This window comes from Watersipora subatra, chromosome 2 (assembly GCF_963576615.1).
Source record: "Watersipora subatra chromosome 2, tzWatSuba1.1, whole genome shotgun sequence".
Taxonomy (NCBI): Eukaryota; Metazoa; Bryozoa; class Gymnolaemata; order Cheilostomatida; family Watersiporidae; genus Watersipora; species Watersipora subatra.
The window spans coordinates 42,076,932-42,100,837 of record NC_088709.1 but is presented as its reverse complement, the minus strand read 5'-3'; the positions used below and the strand labels follow the sequence as shown (position 1 = coordinate 42,100,837).

General features: G+C 33.7%; 2 protein-coding genes and 1 long non-coding RNA gene across 5 annotated transcripts in view; 2 read left to right on the top strand and 1 right to left on the bottom strand.

Moving 5' to 3' along the window:
• The window catches only part of LOC137387322 (major facilitator superfamily domain-containing protein 3-like), a 113,206-nt gene extending 112,450 nt beyond the window's left edge, over positions 1-756 (top strand). For both annotated transcript variants that reach the window (XM_068073701.1, XM_068073700.1), the window contains one exon: positions 383-756. In XM_068073701.1, the coding sequence (XP_067929802.1) occupies positions 383-690 (308 nt within the window). In that variant the 3' untranslated portion in view covers positions 691-756. The remainder of the gene's footprint in view (positions 1-382) is intronic.
• A 2,127-nt stretch (positions 757-2,883) lies between these two features.
• On the bottom strand, positions 2,884-23,745 carry LOC137388432 (putative gamma-glutamylcyclotransferase CG2811). Of its 2 annotated transcripts, XM_068074917.1 has the most exons (6): positions 23,681-23,729; positions 21,883-21,927; positions 8,334-8,456; positions 7,368-7,456; positions 3,340-3,447; positions 2,884-3,242 (listed from the first exon to the last, which is right to left on the bottom strand). In XM_068074917.1, the coding sequence occupies exons 3-6, from the start codon at positions 8,434-8,436 to the stop codon at positions 3,039-3,041; spliced, it is 504 nt and encodes a 167-aa protein (XP_067931018.1). In that variant the 5' UTR covers positions 8,437-8,456; positions 21,883-21,927; positions 23,681-23,729; the 3' UTR covers positions 2,884-3,038. The 2 variants fall into 2 exon arrangements, with proteins under 2 accessions (XP_067931018.1, XP_067931019.1); XM_068074918.1 differs by lacking the exon at positions 21,883-21,927 and having other exon boundaries at positions 23,681-23,745.
• LOC137388754 (uncharacterized) lies at positions 12,051-18,019 on the top strand. Its single transcript, XR_010978018.1, has 2 exons — positions 12,051-12,186; positions 17,831-18,019. It is a non-coding gene; the product is annotated as an uncharacterized lncRNA (long non-coding RNA).
• Positions 23,746-23,906: the final 161 nt, after the last annotated feature.

The following is a 23,906-nucleotide window of genomic DNA, read 5'->3' as shown; positions in this document are numbered from 1 at the left end:
TCCTTGCGGCTCGGTCAAGGGCAAACAAATCTTTGATTTTATTGTACATCCCATCATCTCCAAATGCTGTTTATTTTATTCCTATACAACTGGTTGATTTGATCATGATTCAGAGCGCGGCGAATTCGTACAAAATAGATTGTTCAGTTCGGACTCATTCGATAGCATCTCGCCAACTTTGTTTTTTCTTTTGATATATCTGAACATTAGACTATGAGTAGCCACATCTACCCAAAGAGGGGCGGTTTATACTCCTCCCATCTTCTCTATTCCTTCGCACTGATTAAATATGCGCCCAACGCAAGTTCATCAACATTCCTTTGCTTCCAGGTTGGTAAAAATGAAACCATCATGTGACAAAACCTGTTCATATATTTTGTAGATTTGTTACTTCTCCTCGCCTGCTGCCAACTTTTCTGTAGCGGTCTCTCAACCACTGTCGCCTTCACTTGGATGATGCACCTTACCCAGCGTGCACCAGAACACCTACAGATAACGCACTATACAATCTTGGCTACTAGTGAGGTCCTAGGCAAGCTTCTATCTAGTTCACTACTAGGTTATGTGGCAGACTCACTCGGATACTCATCAACATTCCTGTTGTTGTCAGTCGCCGTCGGGGCTATTACGGCTATGATTGTACACCCCCCACCGATTCTCAAATCGCTAGGAACTGCTGCTAAGGAATGACAGCATGTGTCTGGCCAGCATGTGACAGTGAGGTTTCATATATTTTATTTATTGTTTCTAATAGTTCTAGGCAATTCAATCAAACAACCAAAGCTTTGGTTGTTTGAACATTTCATGTAATGACATAAATGAGAAAGAGAAATAGCCTTCACAGCCAGTTGTACTTGTTGATTAGAAATAGTTTTATGATTGTGTTTTGTCTTAGCAATATCCTAGCCCCAATCCATGATACAGTTTCAAGGATTGAAGAATATTAAATTTTAGTTTTTTAACTTTAGAAAGCTCAGACATACTCTATTACCGGTTGCTTTCTATGTTAACATGCAATAATCTGGAAGCTTTTCCTTCAATTTTGATTAACATCACAGAATTATTATGTTCTTCATTGAACTTTTAACAGTCTTTTGGAAAAAGCATTTATCATCTTACAACACTCACCGTGAGTTTTTAAAAAAGTCAGCAGTTATAAGCAAATACTTTGTAAGTAAGATAAATAAATAATATCAAAAAGCAATTTCCTATAATATATAATTTTACATATATAATTCTTATATAAAATTAAGTAAGATGAAAGTTTAAGATCAGTTTAAAACAATTTTATTACTAGTTTCATATTGCGAAGCAATAATCATCAAATAAAATTGCTAACACTAAAAGCGTCATGTTATCACAAAATTGTTTTACACAGAACTTTCATCTTATTTAATTTTACATTGCCCTATTTTATTATTGAGCACTTTTACCCAAGAGACTGAAAATACTGCCTCTATTATATATATAATTTCTATATATATACACATGTAACTTCCTATGACCATCTCTTTGGCAGTGTTCACTTTTTAAACTGAAAAACACAATTAACTAATTTTTCAAATGTTGATTAGACCAGATGTTGCACTTGTAAGCTTTAAAGCCCTGATATGAGGTTAATAACATCTGATTGCATGATCAAACACTGTCAGCGCTGTCACATGTCACAAATCATGTCAGTACCGGTAAAACTTCTTGCTCGACAATCATACATTACAGGAGTCCACTTGAGAATTAATCCCAGAAGATATTGGATTAATTTTTACCATTTAAAACTCGGGCAATCCTTTGCTTACTATTCCCTTCCTCACAATTCTTTCATCAAATGATTTGTAGCTCCAAAAAATATATAACTTTACACCCACGTTAATTCCCATTATACTGCATTTGTGGCGAAGAAGTTGATGAAAATTAAAAAACATGATAAATATTAAAATAATATATAGACTGATTTCTCAGACAAGGATTCACACTAGTTCAGAGAACTATAACAATTGCTACGAAATGCAAGACCGAGCTATCTGCTTTTTTCCAATGATAGCTAGAATAGCAAAGAAAATACATTTTTCAATATTTTAATTGCTAACTCTATGTTGTGAGTGTCTGGGGAACACACCACATACTTTTGAATTCAGGGGGTTACTCAAGCCCGATTTTAATATTTTATCAAAATTATAGATATTTGTCTATCAATTGAGATTTGGTTTGTTGTTTTAAGTGTACTGACTGCCAGGATGTTTTAATATTAAAATCGGCAAAACTTGATCGTGGTTAACATGCTCAGAGGAAAGACTTAGCAAAAAATGACGTCAATTGTTGTACTTCCTGTTTGTCCCTCTCATTATGACAAATGGCTATTGTGCTCAAGTTGAGCTGTGTTACGCGTCTCTATTGGCGTACACATGTATTTAATTTTGTATTTACTCATGATTGGCGGAATAAACCTTGAAATAGAGCCTCAGACACACTGCGATGTTTCAAATGATTTAAAAATAAGTTAGAAATTGGCCAGTTGTTTTCCTATAAATGCTGTGTAAACATATGAGTAGCCAATGTTAATGAGACTGTATCATTATCACTTGTAAACAATATGCATGACTACTGACATCATTTTTAGGGAAGTCTGGGCATGTCTTTTTCTTTTGAGCAATAAAGTCTTCAACTTTAATATTGAAACATCCTGTCAGTCCACATAACTTAAAGCCACAAACACAATCTAAAATGATAGAAAATCTTTCTATACGTTCTGATAAATTATTTTAAATTTTGACATGAGTAACTCTTCAAGCTTGAAATTATACAGATTATAACACCAGCGTGCCAGAGCAGTGATATTCATTTTGTATCCATACCAGGTTTAAGTGTCAAGGTTAATATCTGTAATCTATTTGTAGTGCTAATCCATAGTTACATGTTTCATGCAAATAAATTTGAATTTTATTTAAATACAATTTGGTTCATCAACTCCATCAGTACAAAATAAAAGCTTGATAAAAATCACATCACTAATTTTCCTATAAATCTCCAAAATCTTATTTCTACCTTCTGGCTTGAACATGCAAAAGCTCATGGGAAGGACGACTAGGGTCAGTCCTTGGAACATACGACTTTCCGGCTTGGCTGGCGATCTCATCGTTATATCTGTCGAGGTAAGGCAAGGCTAGTAGATAGTCCTTGTAATCAGGAAGAATGTAGCACCAAGCTTGCACGCAGGTATCGCTGAGTGTGTCATCCTCGTTGAGCTGTATTATCATGTGGTCTTATTAAATGCAGATGAAACATTAGGAGTTATCTGCACTACCAGATTCATTGTACAGTACTATGCTTTGCAGTACCTACCTTGTGCACAGGTATGAGCTCTCGTACGTAAACAATCGGGTGTCTTTCCAATTCATCCAATGCTAATAGCTTCTCTTTGGTTACCTCATATAGCTCTCCATATATTTGCTAAAACATTGCTAAACTTGAGATCGTCCAACTCAGGAAGGAGAAACCACACTGTCTGGTTGGATAAGAGAAGTGGAGTCTAACTCAATGCTTCTGAACCTTTTTGGAGGTATATGTTCACTTATTAAACTCTTTATAGTTGGGAAATATATTATATAGGTAAATATATATATTATATAGGTAAATATATACAGTCAAACATGGATAACTCGTCCACGGATAGCTCGAACACATGGTTAATTCGAACATTTCCTTTGGTCCGTTCCCACGTAATGATAAATTGCTATAGATAACTCGAACTCAACACTGTTAATTCGAACTGTTTTTTTGCCCAACGGCTTCCGAAACGGTTGTTATCGCTTTAGAAAATCACTTTATTCAAAGCCATAGAGGTAAACTTCATCTTTTCGTAATTCATAAGCGTCGTTATTACTACCATCGGCAAAATATTTTTGTCAACGACTTTTCTAAAAGTTTGGTGAAATTTGATTTATACTGCGATACGATGAATAGCACGAGCTAGCCGGGTCACGCGCGCAAGGATTTTCGCCACGCACATACAAAACAAAAATCGCATGTTGTTTTGTATGTGCGTGGCGAAAATCCTTGAGTGCGTGACCCGGCTAGCCCGTGATGAATAGTTTTCCGACGTTGATTCCGTGTTGAATCAACGTCGGAATGTTGAATGTTTAAAACGTCTTAAGAATTGTTGTAATTAAACGTATACGTTGTCTGAGCTACAAAAAACCATTCATCGTTTGACCTAAACACAGAATACGTGTGTACATTCAATAAGTATCTATTAAAAAAAACATGAGTGATATAGAATGTACCGTAAAACCTCGTAAAACTTCTAATTGAACTGCCTCGGAGTGTTGCTCTTAACGAATCCCAGGTAAAGTAAGGTAATCTGCATAAACTTCAAGAAAAAACGGCAAAATTGATCGTGGGTAAAACCCCAAAAGAAAAAAATGTCTTTTCTTTTGAACATTTCAACAACGATCAAGTTTTGCCAATGTCAATCTGAAAAACGTCCTGGCAATAACATCACCTCAAACAACAAACCAATCTCAAGTGATAGAAAAATCTCTATACTTTTTCATGAAAACGTTTTAAACTTTACATTAGAAGCATTTAATTTGAAACAAGCCATTTGTGCTTTTGATTTATATTATAGTTTGTATATGTACATGTATCTACTAATAAATAAGTAAATATATGGACTTGTGACAGTGCTCTGATAACTTGAATGCTCTGATAATTCGAACACTTTTGCTCGGTCCCTTGAAGTTCGAGTTATCCATGTTTGACTGTATATTATATAGGTAAATATGTATATTATATAGGTAAATATATATATTATATAAGTAAACATACTGTATAGGTAAATATATAAAATAAATAAAATTTACTAGCTCTGTTGAACAACTGAGACTGACTCGCCCAAAATCTGAGGTTTGCTTCAACACAAGTTAAGAACAGTTAGTCTATATACCCTAGGACACTTATGTATTCGCGGCATCTAACTTTCGCGTTTTCGCGGCAACAGCCTTTCGCGAAAATTTCATGAGCGAAACTAAACTATCACAACGAACGAGCGAAAACGCGAAAATAAATGGCTTTCTTCATTGATATTCACAATAAAATCGTCATATTAGAAATGCAGGCAATTTTCGTATGTGATTGGCTCATTGGGCAAGTTTTGCTAAACTCATTATAGCTAATACACCGACTGAGCACCTTGGCAAAACAAATTAAGATAATAAGTTTTTTTGAAAAAGCCTAGACAAATGAAGATGATGATATTAGTTTTGCCATTGAATTTGTAACTGATGAGGATGACAGTCTGGTAGGGAAAGTCATAAAATTGAATAATAATTATTGCGGTGATGAATTTTATTACCAACCAAAAGCAATAACAACCCGGGGCCATGGCCACCGCGTGCTATAAATACTTGAATTCTAATATTGGTACAACATCAGTCACTGCGGCAGTGACCTTGACGTCATTGATAGTCCAGGAGACAAGCTGCAGCAAGCGATCAAATTGCATTATTGATCTCGCCTACACATTTCTACTTGCGGTTCACAAATACAAACTACCGTACTTTTCGGACGATTAGCCGCTACTTTTTCTGATGATTTGAGCCATGCGGCTTATAGGTAGGCCTACAAGGGTGCGGCTAATCACTGTGGCTTATTCTGTGGCTTTTTCTTTCACCGCTAGGGCGCACTAACGGGAATCTCCAATTAGTGCACTTCTAGCTGTGAAAGAAAATACGAAACAATGCCTCACGGTACTGTCCTGTTAGTCACTAAGTTAAAAAGCGTCGGATAATACGAAACTGTGCCGTTCTGCACTGTTCCGTTTTAAATGGCTTAGTTGCTGCTACGTTAAAAAGCAGTCCTTAGTTCTGCGGCCTATAGTAAGGTGCAGCTTATGTATTGTTTTATTATCGTTTCTGGAAAATAAAGCACATGCAGCTTATATAGAGGTGCGGTTCCAAACAGTACGGTAGTCCCAAATTGAAAAATATTTCGTACCAGTGAACTGGACCTGAGGAATCTAATGTTTGTTCCACTGCATTTATTTTCACATCACTGTATTTTCGCACTCATCAGAGCTGCGAAATTAAGTTCCAGCGAAATTTTACTCTGTATGCTACTCACGAAACTAAATACTAGCGAAATATAAGTGTCCTAGGGTATATGAAAACTAGCTGAGACTGTTATGACAGGTCTGATATAATAGCTCTTAGGCAGCCCTGACCATGAAATATGAGGGATGCTATTTAGTAAAAAAGGGTGCTCCAGGTTCCCACTTTTTAATTAATTCGCAAAAAAATGTGCCTTTTTGTTTGATGGCTGTTCGATAATATTCATTGTACAGTCACACCTCGACATCGAGTGCCCCAACACACAAGAAGAAAACTGAGATATGAGCAAAATTAAAGCAAGAGGTACGAGCGAGTTCTCGATAACCGCTAAATGGCTACGTATGCGAGAGGCGGTTCTTGAGGACAGCATCGCTCGGCCTTTCTTGGCGAATAAGTTTGAAAAAAGATAAAAAGGTAGACTAAAAGTTATGGTGAAAGCAAGTCAGAATGCATCAGAAACAGATAATAAAAAATTGAGACAAAACTGAAGTTAAGTTTACTAAAGAGTTAAAGCGTGGCTTCAAATGGGTGTTTAGTAAGCTAAATTCATTGAAGCTAAATTCAAAGTTGGTTTTACGTTGTGTAGCGTCACAAAAGCCTTGTGTACCAAACGCATTGCTGTCAAGCTTCTCTCATACTGCCATTAGCTTTTGTTTGTCTTGAAAGTAAGAACTCCATACAGTACTGTATATATATAGTAATGTTATATTTTATTGCAGATCATAACCGGTATTTATTACTTTGTGAGTGTAGGCATTGAGTTACAACAATTAAAAACATGTTTCTCCATCATGATATCATGTTTTAGGTGGTTTTTTATTGTATAAAAATGGATTAATTTGTATTTAGTTATTTTCTAAAGGAAATATTGCATTGAGATTCGAGAACATTGACATACAAGCTCAGTCCTGGAACGCATTAAGGTCATATGTCGAGGTATGACTATAATTGCTATTTTCAATTTTTCACTGTTTAGTATCTGTTAGCATGTTGCTGGGATATACTAACATTTTTATGATATTATTGTTATAGTACAGATATCTATGGGTATACTATATATAACTATATAGTATTAGCGTCACATCCAATTGACTTCTCAGCTTATAGTTGCCAAAGGGAAGACAAATATCAATCGGAGAAAAGAGACTTTCTAGGTTACCAATAATAACCTACCAAAATTTCATATAGTTTTCTTGGTTACAGAACTGGGTACTTTTTACTTCAGAGTAGATTAAACTGCTGTATTGTGGTCTGCTAACTTACCATTCCTGCTCCAAGTTTGTTCAGCATGAATGGAACATTTAGAGTAGATGCTATCACCAAAGGTCTCTTTTCCTGGGTCTTCCCTTTACCTGACATTAATCAGAACTAAATGATGAATAACATTTGAACAACTTCTACTTCGATACTAGGACTATACAGGATTCACATTACAACAGACAATGGTGAGACTGTGCTCAAACCGAAGATGGCTACTTCAATGAAAATGTATTTTAAATATGGTGTAATAGTGTTTGCAGCTTTTAACTTTTATCTCTTAGAATATATTAAATAATTAGCACTTTCATCTCCAGACGATTTATTTTGCCCGTTCAACTGTCTATTATTGGCGCAAGTACAATGACGATTCATTTGAGAATCCTCCATTTGTAGACTGTTTAATATGTATGAACGCGTATAAACATGTATAACAAGTATAAACATGCCATAGTTGTTACAAACTGCAGTCTCAGGTAATCGGAGAGACTTGAGCTTCAAAGACTAATATATACACCGTCAGTAAGAGGTCAACTGGTTAGTATCTCTGGACAGATAGTATGATCTCCAGATCAGTGCAAAGAAGTTTTCTCCCTCACTGACTTGCAACTAAAGGATGAAAAAGTAAATGTTACTCTTGTTCAATGTCTAAGTTTGTCTGCCTCTACTCTGTGAGCAGATCAAACAACAATAGTAGCCACAAACAAGACACAAAAGCTGGTTTATGTCTCCTTAGTGACAACCATCAACTAAAATAACCTCTGCTTCATATCGACTATCTTCCATTCTGTTTTTGCACTCCATATGAAATTTGGATAACAATTCTGTTGGTTTCATACGGCCATTCAATGTTATGTTAGTCAGGACTCAGGAGTAGCAAGCTCCCCACTGCCACAAAAACCCATTTAATTTGTGACTATGAAGGGCTATGAATTAGAGCCATTGCTCGGCTGTTGTTTACCAGACACTTACCTAGATATTTGACAGAAGGGTTCTCACTTGTCTCATCTATTTCAAGTAGGGGGTGATTGGACCCGCCCTTTTGTAGCGTTCCATACACGAACACTGTTTCCATCGTAATCACTCAAATGAAACCTTTTTAAAACACAGAAATTGTTTTAATCAATCCAAATTAAGCAATTCCAAAAAATGAGTGAGAGGGTGTGGTCACTACATGAGCCCACATTCTACAGTCTCCCAGTTATCACACTGAACTGATGGTACCGATCCAGTAAATGGTAGATTTCAACATGAATTTGTGAATTGATACATGTAGGTGTTTGGTGAGCACACTTTTTCCTCTACACCAACGAGCTTGTTGCTTTAAGAACTTTATAATTTTTTTACTGCTGTCAAATTGAGTGCGACCAAACGCAACTATTGTGTGTAATAAACTAGCAGTAGAAATAACATGGAAATAGTAAATATTTCCATGGTGTTTTAATAAATGGTAGTAACTAGACTCAGTATTATGTAATCTAAGTAGTGATTGGTAGTCACAAGTGATGCACTCACTGCAATCAGTCGGTGCTTTTGGCAAAATCAGTGGTTCACTAACATTTTTTATTCATTATTTTTTACTGATTTCATCAGATTTAAAAAAGTTTTTAAATATTTAAAAGAAGGGCCTAACACAAAACCACCTAACACAAAACAAAACCACCTAACACAAGGTATGATTTTATTCTGGTCTGCTGAATCAATAACACTATAGCTGCAACACACCTACATCATTGTAAGAGCAACTGGTGTGGTCTGCTGGCAATGACCTTGACAATATAAAAAAGCACTGATTCGTCTTAAGTTTATTTTTACCAAGTGGAATTTAACTTCATTGCAGAATCATATTCGCGATAGCATCATTTTCAGCTGGTTTGACCTTCACCTTCCCTTGTTAGGAAGCCACATTAAAGAGAGTTTGACATGGGGGATTTTAAAAAACATGAGACAAGGAGAAATATTATACACCTTGGTTTATGCAAAACCATAATACTAGTTGCCTCTCATGGTTAGTCCGTTTTAGGTGATGGTACTTTTAAAAACTGCTGCCAATGCTTTTGCATCAACTGTCTATACATGTGGTTAATATAAGCACATACTATCAGACATTTACGTATGAAGCTGATTTACTTGGATGTTTGCTTCATATGTCAAAACTGTTGTATGTTGGAACAAATTATCCCATTAGAATACACTGTAATGTATTTAAACCATAACTGTCATGAACAACTGTTATCATATTTTCTAGGTAAATCAGCAGTAGTATAGTGAGAGCAGATCTACACACACTAGGCGGAGCTTAGGGAGCAGGAAGTGACATCACATCAGGATCTGTTTGATTGACAGTTGGGGGGCGGAGCTAGGCGGTGTTGAGTCATGGTGTGAGTCATGGCGATCTGTGTGATTCGTGGTGCGAGTGAGTAATGGTGTGAGTTGGTTGGTGACGTCGCGGTGGTGGTGGTGTCGGTGGCCGAGTGGTGAGTCGGGCCGCGAGACGATTCGCGGTTGTATTTGGGATTATCGGATTTCGTTGGCGTCCGGTAGAGGTCGCTCTTCCGTGCCGTTTCGGGGATTGACGGAGAGCTCGGTGGCGACGGGTTGACGGACGGTGGCGGATGGATTTCGAGATCGTCGGAGCTTGTATGTATTTTCTTTTTTCCGATCCCGAATGAGAATGATGTGTCTGCGAACGAATATTCATTTTGATTGTAAACTTCATAAATTCTGAAATTATCTATCGCCTCTAAGTCTTCATCAGGATTAAAACTTTTCAGAATTGACGGAGCATGCAATCTGAAGGAATTCAGAGAGAAATTAAAACAAAGATTATAAACTCTGTATATCAAGACAGTAATGAGTTAAGGAAATGATTTATGATTAAATTTTATATAGTTTATTTGATGATATATCATAGGGATTTAAACTTACTATCAATGGATATGTTATTGAATAAAAGTTTTGTATATAAAAATGCTAAAACATAATATAAAAAAGACTATTGAATTTCATTCAATCCCAATTTTCTTCTTCTTCTTTCATTGTCGAATGAGAATGAACTGTCTACAATCAAAACATACATTATTTTTAGTGAGATATAGTAAAAGTAAGACATACAATCAGATTAGATCATTCATTCAAACTAAAAATCAAATATAATGTAATACTTACTGAAGAAGAAGAAGATCCATCCTTTTTCTGAATGGAATCTTCCTGTTGAGATACGGGAGCCTGCAATTGCAATGATTACAGTCAGGATGGTTTACTATATCCTTGCTGAGATAGTAGACTCTACATTCACAATGGACTCCAACTTAAATTGTAAATTTCAATTGCATTAGTCATCGAATCATAGAATTATATGCAAGATGTAATGCAGACAGAATAGGATATGCAATCAGCTAGAGTAGGACATACAGACAATAAGAAAAACAAATATGTTACATCACATAGTCAGACTAGGACACACAGACAGAGGAGGATATTCAGTTAAAATAATCTGTTTTAATCTGAGTAGGGATATAACATACACTTTGCTAAGATATTGGAGTTTGCAATTGCAATGAATACAATCAGCCTAGAACACATAGTTACTACTCAGAAGAGAAGATTCATTGTATCATTCCTACATAACATCTAGATTGAATTTGTAGTACTTACTGTAAACCGTAATCTTTCGTTGAGATCTTGATAGAACTTTTCACGTAAGAGAAATCGACAAGCTTTTCGCTTCCGAACGCTTATTTCCATTCCATGAGAGCAGTAACCCCATCGCTTCACACATTTATCTACACAATGTAATCGTTCTTGAAATTTCCTTTTTCTGTTGTCTCTGGTACTCATTGTGAAGTTATGAACTGAATTGAAAAGGCATATTCGCTCGAAGGATTTATAACAAGTAGAAGTGTTGTCGCGGTTCAATAATTTTGTGATCTAATGATATATATAAACAGTTTTCGCGAAATTCACTTTCGCGAAATTCAATTTCGCGAAAGTTGACTATATAATATATATGTGTAATTTCGCGAAATCCAATTTCGCGAAAGTTGACTATATAATATATATGTGTAATTTCGCGAAATCCCCTTTCGCGAAATTCACTTTCGCGAAAGTTGACTATATAATATATATAATGTGTAATTTCGCGAAATTCAATTTCGCGAAAATCTGTTTACTATTTTCGCTTCATTAATTCCTTTGGACACACCCATCATTCTTCAATTCACTATATAAGCGTTGCATAATCTGATGGAATATTCTGCCTCATTAACCATCTCTTGATACCTACTTATATTTGAGAATTTGGGTCGATCGAGTGTTGATACCATAAGGCTTGTATGCTTCAGCTAGAATTCTGTTAGCCGGCTACTCGCGATTAAGTTCGTTGAGTGTCGCTGTTTTCAGGGGCTGTTGTGTGGACAAGCGCCTTGGCATTCGACTTGATTGTTTTCCTAGGTTTACCTATGGAATTCTCCTGTTTGGTTTGGCTTAACCATTCCATAACAGTTTCTCGACCAGTAAATAGATGAAGATGATGAACTAGTAAAGGGGCATACATGGATTAATATGTGGATTATTTTGAGGATAGCTCCAACTCAGTGTGAGTATATCAATATATAAAACTTATATCAAAAATGTTACGTTATTGAATCATTGGCTTTGCCGTTTCCGGTTAGTGCATGCGCACGCAGTTCTGTTTTTATCCTCGAGGATGCGTTACACGTTTTTCTAATGCTCTTGTATTGTATTCCTTATTCACATGTACTATTGTACGTTATTCATAATATACGTTCTACAGCATTAACTACACACATATTCAACAAAAAAGGTAAATAATATTCGGTTGTATTTGTTACCAACTTTATTTCGATATAAAGTATATATGTATATTCAATTGTAAAATATAGAAAAAAATTTATGTCAGATCTTCTAGTAATTTAACAATTTGGGAAGTTCCTTGAATATGTACATTGTCAACACCTTCATTTTCTTCGTTATTAAGACTTTTACTAATTTTTCCATTCCAATCATATCTATCTAGTATAGTTTTTCGAACTACATGATCTCGTGTATCTGTTTCAGAAATTTTTAGCATAACTGTTAGAAAATCTTCTATTGAACATCCTCTGCTCCAAAATATTGCAAAGAGAAGACAGTAATCTCCACATGTTGTTGAAATAATTGTTTCCAATGAAACAACCTTGTTGCCAATGACGTGCAACTAAATTTTTGGTTCAACATTTCCATTTCTAATTATTTTTTCAAAAACGGTAAAACCAGACCGTTATCGTCATGACAATAAGAAACACACCGAGTTTGTTCAACGCAAAGAAAAGCGTCAGGAATTTTGTGAGAGTAAGAGTTGCTAAACAATTTTACACCTATCTTGTGGAGAATTTTGTTCTGAATAAGATACATTTAAAAGTAAAACGATATATGTTTTCATTTTTTGAGATATTGCTTAAATACTAACGGTATATCGGATTTTTTAGAAAATCCGTTTGAATTAACTTGGGCAGAATAATCGTTTGGTCAACAATTAACGTGGTAGCGAAAGAGTTAATATACAAGTGAGCAGTGATTATAAATGTATATATAATAATAAAATGTGAGTAAGATAAAAGCTACTGAAGATACAATAAACAAAGCTAGGATTGTGCTAGTCCATGTTGATATACAAGGGAGCAGTGATTATAAATATATATATATATAATAAATCGTGAGTAAGATAAAAGCTACTGAAGATACAATAATCAAAGCAGGATTGTACTAGTCTATGTTGATGTACAAGTGGGCAATGATTATAAATGTATATATAATAATAAAATGAGAGTAAGATAAAAGCTACTGAAGATACAATAAACAAAGCTAGGACTGTACTAGTCCATGTTAATATACAAGTGAGCAGTGATTATAAATATATATATAATAATAAAATGAGAGTGAGTAATGTGAGTATATATAATAATACATTTTATTATTATATATAATTATAATCACTGCTCACTTGTATATTAACATGGACTAGCACAGTCCTAGCTTTGTTTATTGTATCTTCAGTAGCTTTTATCTTACTCACATTTTATTATTATATATACATTTATAATCATTGCTCACTTGTACACCAACATAGACTAGTACAATCCTAGTTTTTGTTTATTGTATCTTCAGTAGCTTTTATCTTACTCACATTTTATTATTATATATATTTATAATCACTGCTCCCTTGTATATCATCATGGACTAGTACAATCCTAGCTTTGATTGTATCTTCAGTAGCTTTTATCTTACTCACATTTTATTATTATATATACATTTATAATCATTGCTCACTTGTATATCAGCATGGCCTAGCACAATCCTAGTTTTGCTTATTGTATCTTTAGTAGATTTTATCTTACTCACATTTTATTATTATATATACATTTATAATCACTGCTCACTTGTATATTAACATGGCCTAGCACAATCCTAACTTTGTTTATTGTATCTTCAGTAGCTTTTATCTTACTCACATTTTATTATATATACATTTAAAATCATTGCTCACTTGTACATCAACAGGGTCTAGCACAATCCTAGCTTTGTTTTATTGTATCTTCAGTATCTTTTATCTTACTCACGTTTTATTATTATATATTCATTTATATTCGCTGCTCACTTGTATATTAACATAGACTAGCACAATCCTAGCTCTGTTTATTGTATCTTCAGTAACTTTTATCTTACTCACATTTTATTATTATATATACATTTATAATCACTGCTCACTTGTATATTAACACGGACTAGCACAATCCTAGCTTTGTTTATTCTATCTTGAGTAGCTTTTATCTTACTCACATTTTATTATTATATATACATTTATAATCACTGCTCACTTGTACATTAACATGGACTAGCACAACCCTAGCTTTTATCTTACTCACATTTTATTATTATATATACATTTATAATCATTGCTCACTTGTATATCAACATGGCCTAGCACAATCCTAGTTTTGCTTATTGTATCTTTAGTAGTTTTTATCTTACTCACATTTTAATATTATATATACATTTATAATCACTGCTCACTTGTATATCAACATGGACTAGCACAATCCTAGCTTTGTTTATTGTATCTTCAGTAGCTTTTATCAATTATTCTAAAGTGCTGTAAAAGATCATCAGGAGTGTTAATAAAGTACTGAGAATAAGTATGTGTACAATTATTATAAAGTGCTGTAAGAGAACATCAGGAGTATTAATAAAGTACAGAGAATAAGTATATGTACAATTATTATAAAGTGCTGTAAGAGATCATCAAGAGTGTTAATAAAGTACAGAGAATAAGTATATGTACAATTATTATAAAGTGCTGTCAGAGATCATCAGGATTGTTAATAAAGTACAGAGAATAAGTATATGTACAATTATTATAAAGTGTAGTAAGAGATCATCAGGAGTGTTATTAAAGTACAGATAATAAGTATATGTACAATTATTATAAAGTTCTGTAAGAGTTCATCAAGAGTGTTAATAAAGTACAGAGAATAAGTATATGTACAATTATTATAAAGTGCTGTAAGAGATCATCAAGAGTGTTAATAAAGTACTGAGAATAAGTATATGTACAATTATTATAAAGTGCTGTAAGAGATCATCAGGTGTGGTAAAAAAGTACAGATAATAAGTATGTGTACAATTATTATAAAGTGTAGTAAAAGACCATCAAGAGTGTTAATAAAATACAGAGAATAAGTATATGTACAATTATTATAAAGTGCTGTAAGAGATCATCAAGAGTGTTAATAAAGTACTGAGAATAAGTATATGTACAATTATTATAAAGTGCTGTAAGAGATCATCAGGTGTGGTAAAAAAGTACAGATAATAAGTATGTGTACAATTATTATAAAGTGTAGTAAAAGACCATCAAGAGTGTTAATAAAATACAGAGAATAAGTATGTGTACAATTATTATAAAGTGTAGTAAGAGATCATCAAGAGTGTTAATAAAGTACAGAGAATAAGTATGTGTACAATTATTCTAAAGTGCTGTAAAAGATCATCAGGAGTGTTAATAAAGTACTGAGAATAAGTATGTGTACAATTATTATAAAGTGTTGTAAGAGAACATCAGGAGTATTAATAAAGTACAGAGAATAAGTATATGTACAATTATTATAAAGTGCTGTAAGAGATCATCAAGAGTGTTAATAAAGTACAGAGAATAAGTATATGTACAATTATTATAAAGTGCTGTCAGAGATCATCAGGATTGTTAATAAAGTACAGAGAATAAGTATATGTACAATTATTATAAAGTGTAGTAAGAGATCATCAGGAGTGTTATTAAAGTACAGATAATAAGTATATGTACAATTATTATAAAGTTCTGTAAGAGTTCATCAAGAGTGTTAATAAAGTACAGATATTAAGTATATGTACAATTATTATAAAGTGCTGTAAGAGATCATCAAGAGTGTTAATAAAGTACAGAGAATAAGTATATGTACAATTATTATAAAGTGTTGTAAGAGATCATCAGATGTGTTAACAAAGTACAGATAATAAGTATATGTACAATTATTATAAAGTGCTGTAAGAGTTCATCAAGAGTGTTAATAAAGTACAGATATTAAGTATATGTACAATTATTATAAAGTGCTGTAAGAGATCATCAAGAGTGTTAATAAAGTACTGAGAATAAGTATATGTACAATTATTATAAAGTGCTGTAAGAGATCATCAGGAGTGTTAATAAAGTACTGAGAATAAGTATATGTACAATTATTATAAAGTGTAGTAAGAGATCATCAAGAGTGTTAATAAAGCACAGAGAATAAGTATATGTACAATTATTATAAAGTGTATTAAGAGATCATCAGGAGTGTTAATAAAGTACTGAGAATAAGTATGTGTACAATTATTATAAAGTGCTGTAAGAGATCATCAAGAGTGTTAATAAAGTACAGAGAATAAGTATATGTACAATTATTATAAAGTACTGTAAGAGATCATTAGGAGTGTTAATAAAGTACTGAGAATAAGTATGTGTACAATTATTATAAAGTGCTGTAAGAGATCATCAAGAGTGTTAATAAAGTACTGAGAATAAGTATGTGTACAATTATTATAAAGTGTAGTAAAAGTCCATCAAGAGTGTTAATAAAATACAGAGAATAAGTATGTGTACAATTATTATAAAGTGTAGTAAGAGATCATCAAGAGTGTTAATAAAGTACAGAGAATAAGTATGTGTACAATTATTCTAAAGTGGTGTAAGAGATCATCAGGTGTGGTAAAAAAGTACAGAGAATAAGTATGTGTACAATTATTATAAAGTGTAGTAAAAGACCATCAAGAGTGTTAATAAAATACAGAGAATAAGTATGTGTACAATTATTATAAAGTGCTGTAAAAGATCATCAAGAGTGTTAATAAAGTACTGAGAATAAGTATGTGTACAATTATTATAAAGTGCTGTAAGAGATCATCAAGAGTGTTAATAAAGTACAGAGAATAAGTATATGTACAATTATTATAAAGTACTGTAAGAGATCATTAGGAGTGTTAATAAAGTACTGAGAATAAGTATGTGTACAATTATTATAAAGTGCTGTAAGAGATCATCAAGAGTGTTAATAAAGTACTGAGAATAAGTATATGTACAATTATTATAAAGTGCTGTAAGAGATCATCAAGAGTGTTAATAAAGTACTGAGAATAAGTATATGTACAATTATTATAAAGTGCTGTAAGAGATCATCAGGTGTGGTAAAAAAGTACAGAGAATAAGTATGTGTACAATTATTATAAAGTGTAGTAAAAGTCCATCAAGAGTGTTAATAAAATACAGAGAATAAGTATGTGTACAATTATTATAAAGTGTAGTAAGAGATCATCAAGAGTGTTAATAAAGTACAGAGAATAAGTATGTGTACAATTATTATAAAGTGCTGTAAGAGATCATCAGGAGTATTAATAAAGTACAGAGAATAAGTATATGTACAATTATTATAAAGTGCTGTAAAAGATCATCAAGAGTGTTAATAAAGTACAGAGAATAAGTATATGTACAATTATTCTAAAGTGCTGTAAAAGATCATCAGGAGTGTTAATAAAGTACTGAGAATAAGTATGTGTACAATTATTATAAAGTGCTGTAAGAGATCATCAGGAGTATTAATAAAGTACAGAGAATAAGTATATGTACAATTATTATAAAGTGCTGTAAAAGATCATCAAGAGTGTTAATAAAGTACAGAGAATAAGTATATGTACAATTATTATAAAGTGCTGTCAGAGATCATCAGGAGTGTTAATAAAGTACAGAGAATAAGTATATGTACAATTATTATAAAGTGTAGTAAGAGATCATCAGGAGTGTTATTAAAGTACAGATAATAAGTATATGTACATCTAATCTGATTGTATGTCTTACTTTTACTATATCTCACTAAAAATAATGTATGTTTTGATTGTAGACAGTTCATTCTCATTCGACAATGAAAGAAGAAGAAGAAAATTGGGATTGAATGAAATTCAATAGTCTTTTTTATATTATGTTTTAGCATTTTTATATACAAAACTTTTATTCAATAACATATCCATTGATAGTAAGTTTAAATCCCTATGATATATCATCAAATAAACTATATAAAATTTAATCATAATATCATTTCCTTAACTCATTACTGTCTTGATATACAGAGTTTATAATCTTTGTTTAATTTCTCTCTGAATTCCTTCAGATTGCATGCTCCGTCAATTCTGAAAAGTTTTAATCCTGATGAAGACTTAGAGTTCATGTAAATCTCACTTCGATCCAATATCATGAGAGCTGGTGTCAACCATTGAAATGATGAGGGAATGTTATACTTTTGAGGTTCGATGATCGAACATAATACCACACGCTCTCCCTTACGTTCAACGAAGAATTGCAACGCAATCTCACAATTGTCATTTTCTTCAGACTTATTTGCTTGTATTACTTCTAACGAAGCTGGAATATCCAAAACTTTTAGATCAATCCATTTCCATGGTTCTTGCATTTCCTCGGTTTTAAAAACTGTTGCAATAGGTGACGTAATTTTCTCATCTCCTTCCATATAATTTTCCTTGGATTCGAATAACCGCTTTACTACCGAACTTTTTCTTGATGATCTTCGTAATGACGTAGTTCTGTTCAATCTAGACTTGGTTGGTCTTCTATAGTCTCTTTGTTTCATATTCAATTGGGAAGTTCTTTCAGAAATAATGTCGATATTCATACTATTGGAAGTTGACTCCTCAGAAGCTCCAGTAACAATCAACACTAACTAATAATACTTCATCAATTTATACATTATCTTTAAAAAAGTAGTGGAACCATAACAGCGATGGATAATTTCAGAATTTATGAAGTTTACAATCAAAATGAATATTCGTTCGCAGACACATCATTCTCATTCGGGATCGGAAAAAAGAAAATACATACAAGCTCCGACGATCTCGAAATCCATCCGCCACCGTCCGTCAACCCGTCGCCACCGAGCTCTCCGTCAATCCCCGAAACGGCACGGAAGAGCGACCTCTACCGGACGCCAACGAAATCCGATAATCCCAAATACAACCGCGAATCGTCTCGCGGCCCGACTCACCACTCGGCCACCGACACCACCACCACCGCGACGTCACCAACCAACTCACACCATTACTCACTCGCACCACGAATCACACAGATCGCCATGACTCACACCATGACTCAACACCGCCTAGCTCCGCCCCCCAACTGTCAATCAAACAGATCCTGATGTGATGTCACTTCCTGCTCCCTAAGCTCCGCCTAGTGTGTGTAGATCTGCTCTCACTATACTACTATCAGCCATGCTGATTCTGATTTTGTACTCAAAATAAAGATTGGTCCACTAACCCTCAAAGTCATTTAGGCTTTTTTAAAGCGTTTCACTATCCGTTTCGAAAACAACACAGTAGGCATTACAAGCTCCGCCCATAAATATGTGACGAAACCTAGCTTTTTCAGGAACGGAAGTTGGGAATGTTTAGTCCAATTTAGAATAATAGAGATAAACTCATTATTATCTAATTCCAGCCCGTAAAATAATCTCAGTCTTTTATGAAAGGTATATAAACTATATAAAATTGCTCGTATCTTGTTACATGATGTTCAAATGGGCTGAACGCCGAAAAAAATGAGCTCAAAAAGCGCGGTTTTATCACAAGCTAGCGTTGTTATCGCGCTTTTTTAAATATGCAATGCTAAATAGCTTATCTACCTTTCAGAAAAGACTGATATTATTTTTAAGGCTGAATTTAGATATTAATGGATTTTAAAACACCCATCTCTATTATTCTAAATCGGTCTAAACATCCCTACGTAACTTCTGTTCCTAAAAAGCTAGGTTACGTCACGTATTTATGGGCGGAGCTTGTTGTGCCGATCGCGTTGCTTTCAAGACCGATATTAAAACGCTGTAAAAAGCCTTCATTACTCTGAAAGTTAGTGGACTAATCTTTATTTTGAGTACAAAATCGGAATCAGCGTGTCTGATTTACCTAGTAAATACGATAAAAGTTGTATGTGACAGTTATGGTTTAACAGTCGGAAAAACCCTCCATCTTTAGCAAATACTGCAAGTAATTACATTCAAATTAATGTATTATGTAAAACTGTAAAAATAAATCCAAAAAAACTAAACTTATATTATACGTAAAAACTAAATGAAGTAGCTAGCAATAAAAAGATGCGTTTCATTTATCAGATATCGGGTAGAAAAGTGTAGGCTCTGCAATACAAAGGTTTAGCAATGGTTCGGAGGTAAAGGTGGTGAGAAAGCAGCGTGCCCTAACAAGCTTGACTTACATAGGCTATATTTTATTTATATATACTGCTATGCTATATTTTTAATTGTCATTAGCCGCTTTACTTCCATTTACAATTTGTAATTTTTGTAAAACTCCGAACACTGTTTGTTGGGAATTACTTCAAGAACAGAGTCAACATTTGTTTACATTTCACATGTTGGAAAAGTGTGTACATTAAGTTGATTATATACAGTTTTTATTGTAGTTTTATGCATAGCTAAACATATCAGTTATACAAACTGTATATTGCAAATGTAAAAGTCAGGCTGAAGTTTAACATTTTGAAGATTTTCTTTCATAATATTCCAGTTTCGTTTGAAAAAACTTGAACCAAACAATGAGAAAACAGAACTTGGAGGAAATTGCATGATAAAGGTTTAAGCATCACAAATTTCTATTACTTCTAGAGACTAATTCATGTGTAGCAACACGCCTTACTAGTAGTGACAGGATCATAAAATATATAAAGTTAAACAGAAAAAACTGATTTATTCTTTTTAAAAACATTGAATTCGAAAGAAAATACATTCAGATATCTAATAAAAACTCAGGTTCATAATTAAGCCATAAGCATTGATCTCTAGCCTTTTGAAAAATAGGAGTATATACATGTATAGGCTACTGGTGCGGTGGAGAAATCAAGCTAGGAGCATCAGTGTTCAAGTCACCTACTGGCTAGAAGCATCATGATAGGTGTGATGTTTCAAACTGAGTACGGAATTGCTCTCTCTCTCTTTCTCACTAAATAGCTATTATGTTAACACCTTATCCCGGTAACCCTGTTACTACTACCAAGTACTATAGAATAATTGTAAAACTTTGATGCAAATTGTTTAGTGACATACTACGGGCTGAGCGCAAAATTGTTGTAACTTCATATAGAACATAAGAGAAGTTACAACAATTTTTGCGCTCAGCCCACAATACAGACATTGAAAAAACACTTTGGAGTTGTCTCCACATGAAATGCTTATATTATACATACTGTATACGCCTATAATTGTATATTAACGCTTGGTTATGGTACACCATTGCGCACTCTTCTGTTTGACTTGAATTGCATTCCATCTATGCCTTTTTTCAATCATAGTTTTTCAATTTGGATCCAACACATTTTAATATTTGTTTTGTAAACCTACGGACTGACTAGTGTCACTCATTCAGGGAGAGTTTTGGGTTTGCGAAATAGAGTGAGCTTTTATCTTAGAACCTTGTTTTCTGCTTCTAGGAAACCTACAGCACAGAATGAAATGAAATGCTGACACATGCGTTTAATAAAAAAGTGATAAGCAATGATAACTATTCTCAGCTATAACGGTATTATTCTTGCATATACATTGGGGCTGGTTAGATCTCTTCTCAAATTCAAGAAAAGGCAACCCAATACAGAATAAGAAAAACCTACATCAACAAAACCCAAAGAATTAGCTGTAACTTTTGGTTGTAAAACATCAATTAAAACAAGTCTATGCTATCGATGACTATTGCAAGGTCACGTTAACAATCCTCATATGATATGAATACCTCATGCTCTGCAAGATACTAGAGACAACAGTGGTAACATATGTATGTAGGAGGAGAGATAATCACAAAAAATCAAATAACTAGCTATTTACCCACTTTATTGTCCAAACTTTGCTAAATCATGCATTGACACCTGCTGACAGCTTACCTCTTACAAAGCTTCTCAATAGAAATACTCCCACAGTTAGCAACTCTTTGCAAATCAGTGTAGAAAATGTAAATTATTTATGAAAGAACCTGACTTGGCTACATCAGCTAAGGTCAAAGGTCATCACTAACGTCAGATGGATACTCTTTGCATAAACACCCAACATTGTTGCTTATAAAGGTGTTGACCTCGGAGAGTCGCAAGGAATTCTTTGAAATGCACATCATTTTATTATAATAGTTTGCCTACTTAGCTCATGTATATAGGTAAGTTTCTAAAATGCAATGTAATCCATTATGATATACAAGACCTTAGGAGTGTGACAAAGAAGATTTTGGTTTATCCGTCACTAAAAACTAGAATATTTCTTTTGCATTGACATTGTACATCGACATTGTACATGCTCAGGTCTAAGCAATGCCATCGAGAGAAGTCAATGGTTAAAAAGTTTGCCCTTACTGCAAAAATATTTCATACGCTTTTAATGACACTGAAGTTTCATAGAATATTGAATAAATATGTATGAATTTCTTTTTACTACAAAACAAATCTGTATCTAAAACAAGGGTTTATCGCTTATGCTTGTATTTGCTGCTGTTTTGATACAGATTGTGCAGAATCTTGTCTTCTACTGAGGTGACCAGTTCACTGAATTCGGTAAACACTCTGTTAGCAAATGAAGGTTAAAATCAGTTTAGGATATTTGAACCATAATTGGTTATTTCACTAGTTTCACTTATTAGTAGTGACACTTTAGGGAGTTGAAGTTATAACTTTAAGATTTGTAAGCTGCAATCAAGTTCCTCAATTTTGATAAACGTACATATTAGGTCCAAGGAAAAAACTTAACTGCATTAAAGATCGGAGATGGATCGATTTAGCCCAAAAGCAGTTATTGTATATGAAAGATATATCATATGAAACAGTTATTCACATAGAACTTGATAAGCCAATATTAAAATAAATGTTTTGTAAGCTTATGAACACTGGTGTTTAGCATGTTAATAGAAAGTATTGTAAAGAATCATGGGACATCTAACCAAAAGAGCTGAATAAAAAACCACTACGATTATATTTTAGATTGTTGTTGACTCTGGCTACTTGGAAAGGCTGTATTCGCAAGGATGTTGAAATATTCGCAATGAGAAAAGTTAGTTGTTAATTGTAGGAGTTATCAGCTCGTATGAACCACACGGTTTCGAGAAAATGGTCGATGCTGGCAATCAACTAATAGCAAGACTTGCCTATCAACTACCGGCTTTTGGATTAGATGCAGAGTAAGCATATTCACAACACATAGATTATACTAGTTTCAGTAACAGCAAAATCTGTCTACTGGTCAGCAGTCTTTTATACCAAGTCAGTGATCAAGACATGCAGCAAAACAATTGCAAAAGTTCAATATTTCATTCAAACATACATGTTTGCATCTAATCCAAGCACATAGTAAGCAGAGTGTCTCATTTTTTACGCATGCTGCTGCCTGTGCCTATTTAATCCCATTGCATATTAAATAGCCTCAAACTACAAACAATATTCATGTTTGTAGTTTGAAACACACACACAAAAACAACTGTTTTGTTGTTTTTTGTGTGTGTAGACTACGGCCCGGTCTCGGCAATATTCCCGCTAAAGGACACCTGTGATGCAAACAAGCAACAAACCTGAGAAAATGTTTGTTGCATAACAAAACCGAGACAGCTTATACTTTGTCTTCTATTTGCTGTATACGATTGAATGGTTAAATCTACAGAAAAGAAATTAACCTATTGTGCGAATTAGTTTCAAAATGTCAAACCAAAACGCTGAGGTCTTGTAGGTTCAGAGTCCGTAGTATAGAAGCGGTATGCGCTTATATAGCAAGAGCTTTTTGCACCGCTAAGCATTGTGACAAAGGAGTTATCAGCCTCGCTAAAATTGACACTAAACCTAAATTGGTTCGTTTTGAAATTGTCCAGATACACTTGAATGTATTTTGTTTTACGTATTCACTATGAACGTTACGAAGATCTGAAGCTAATTAA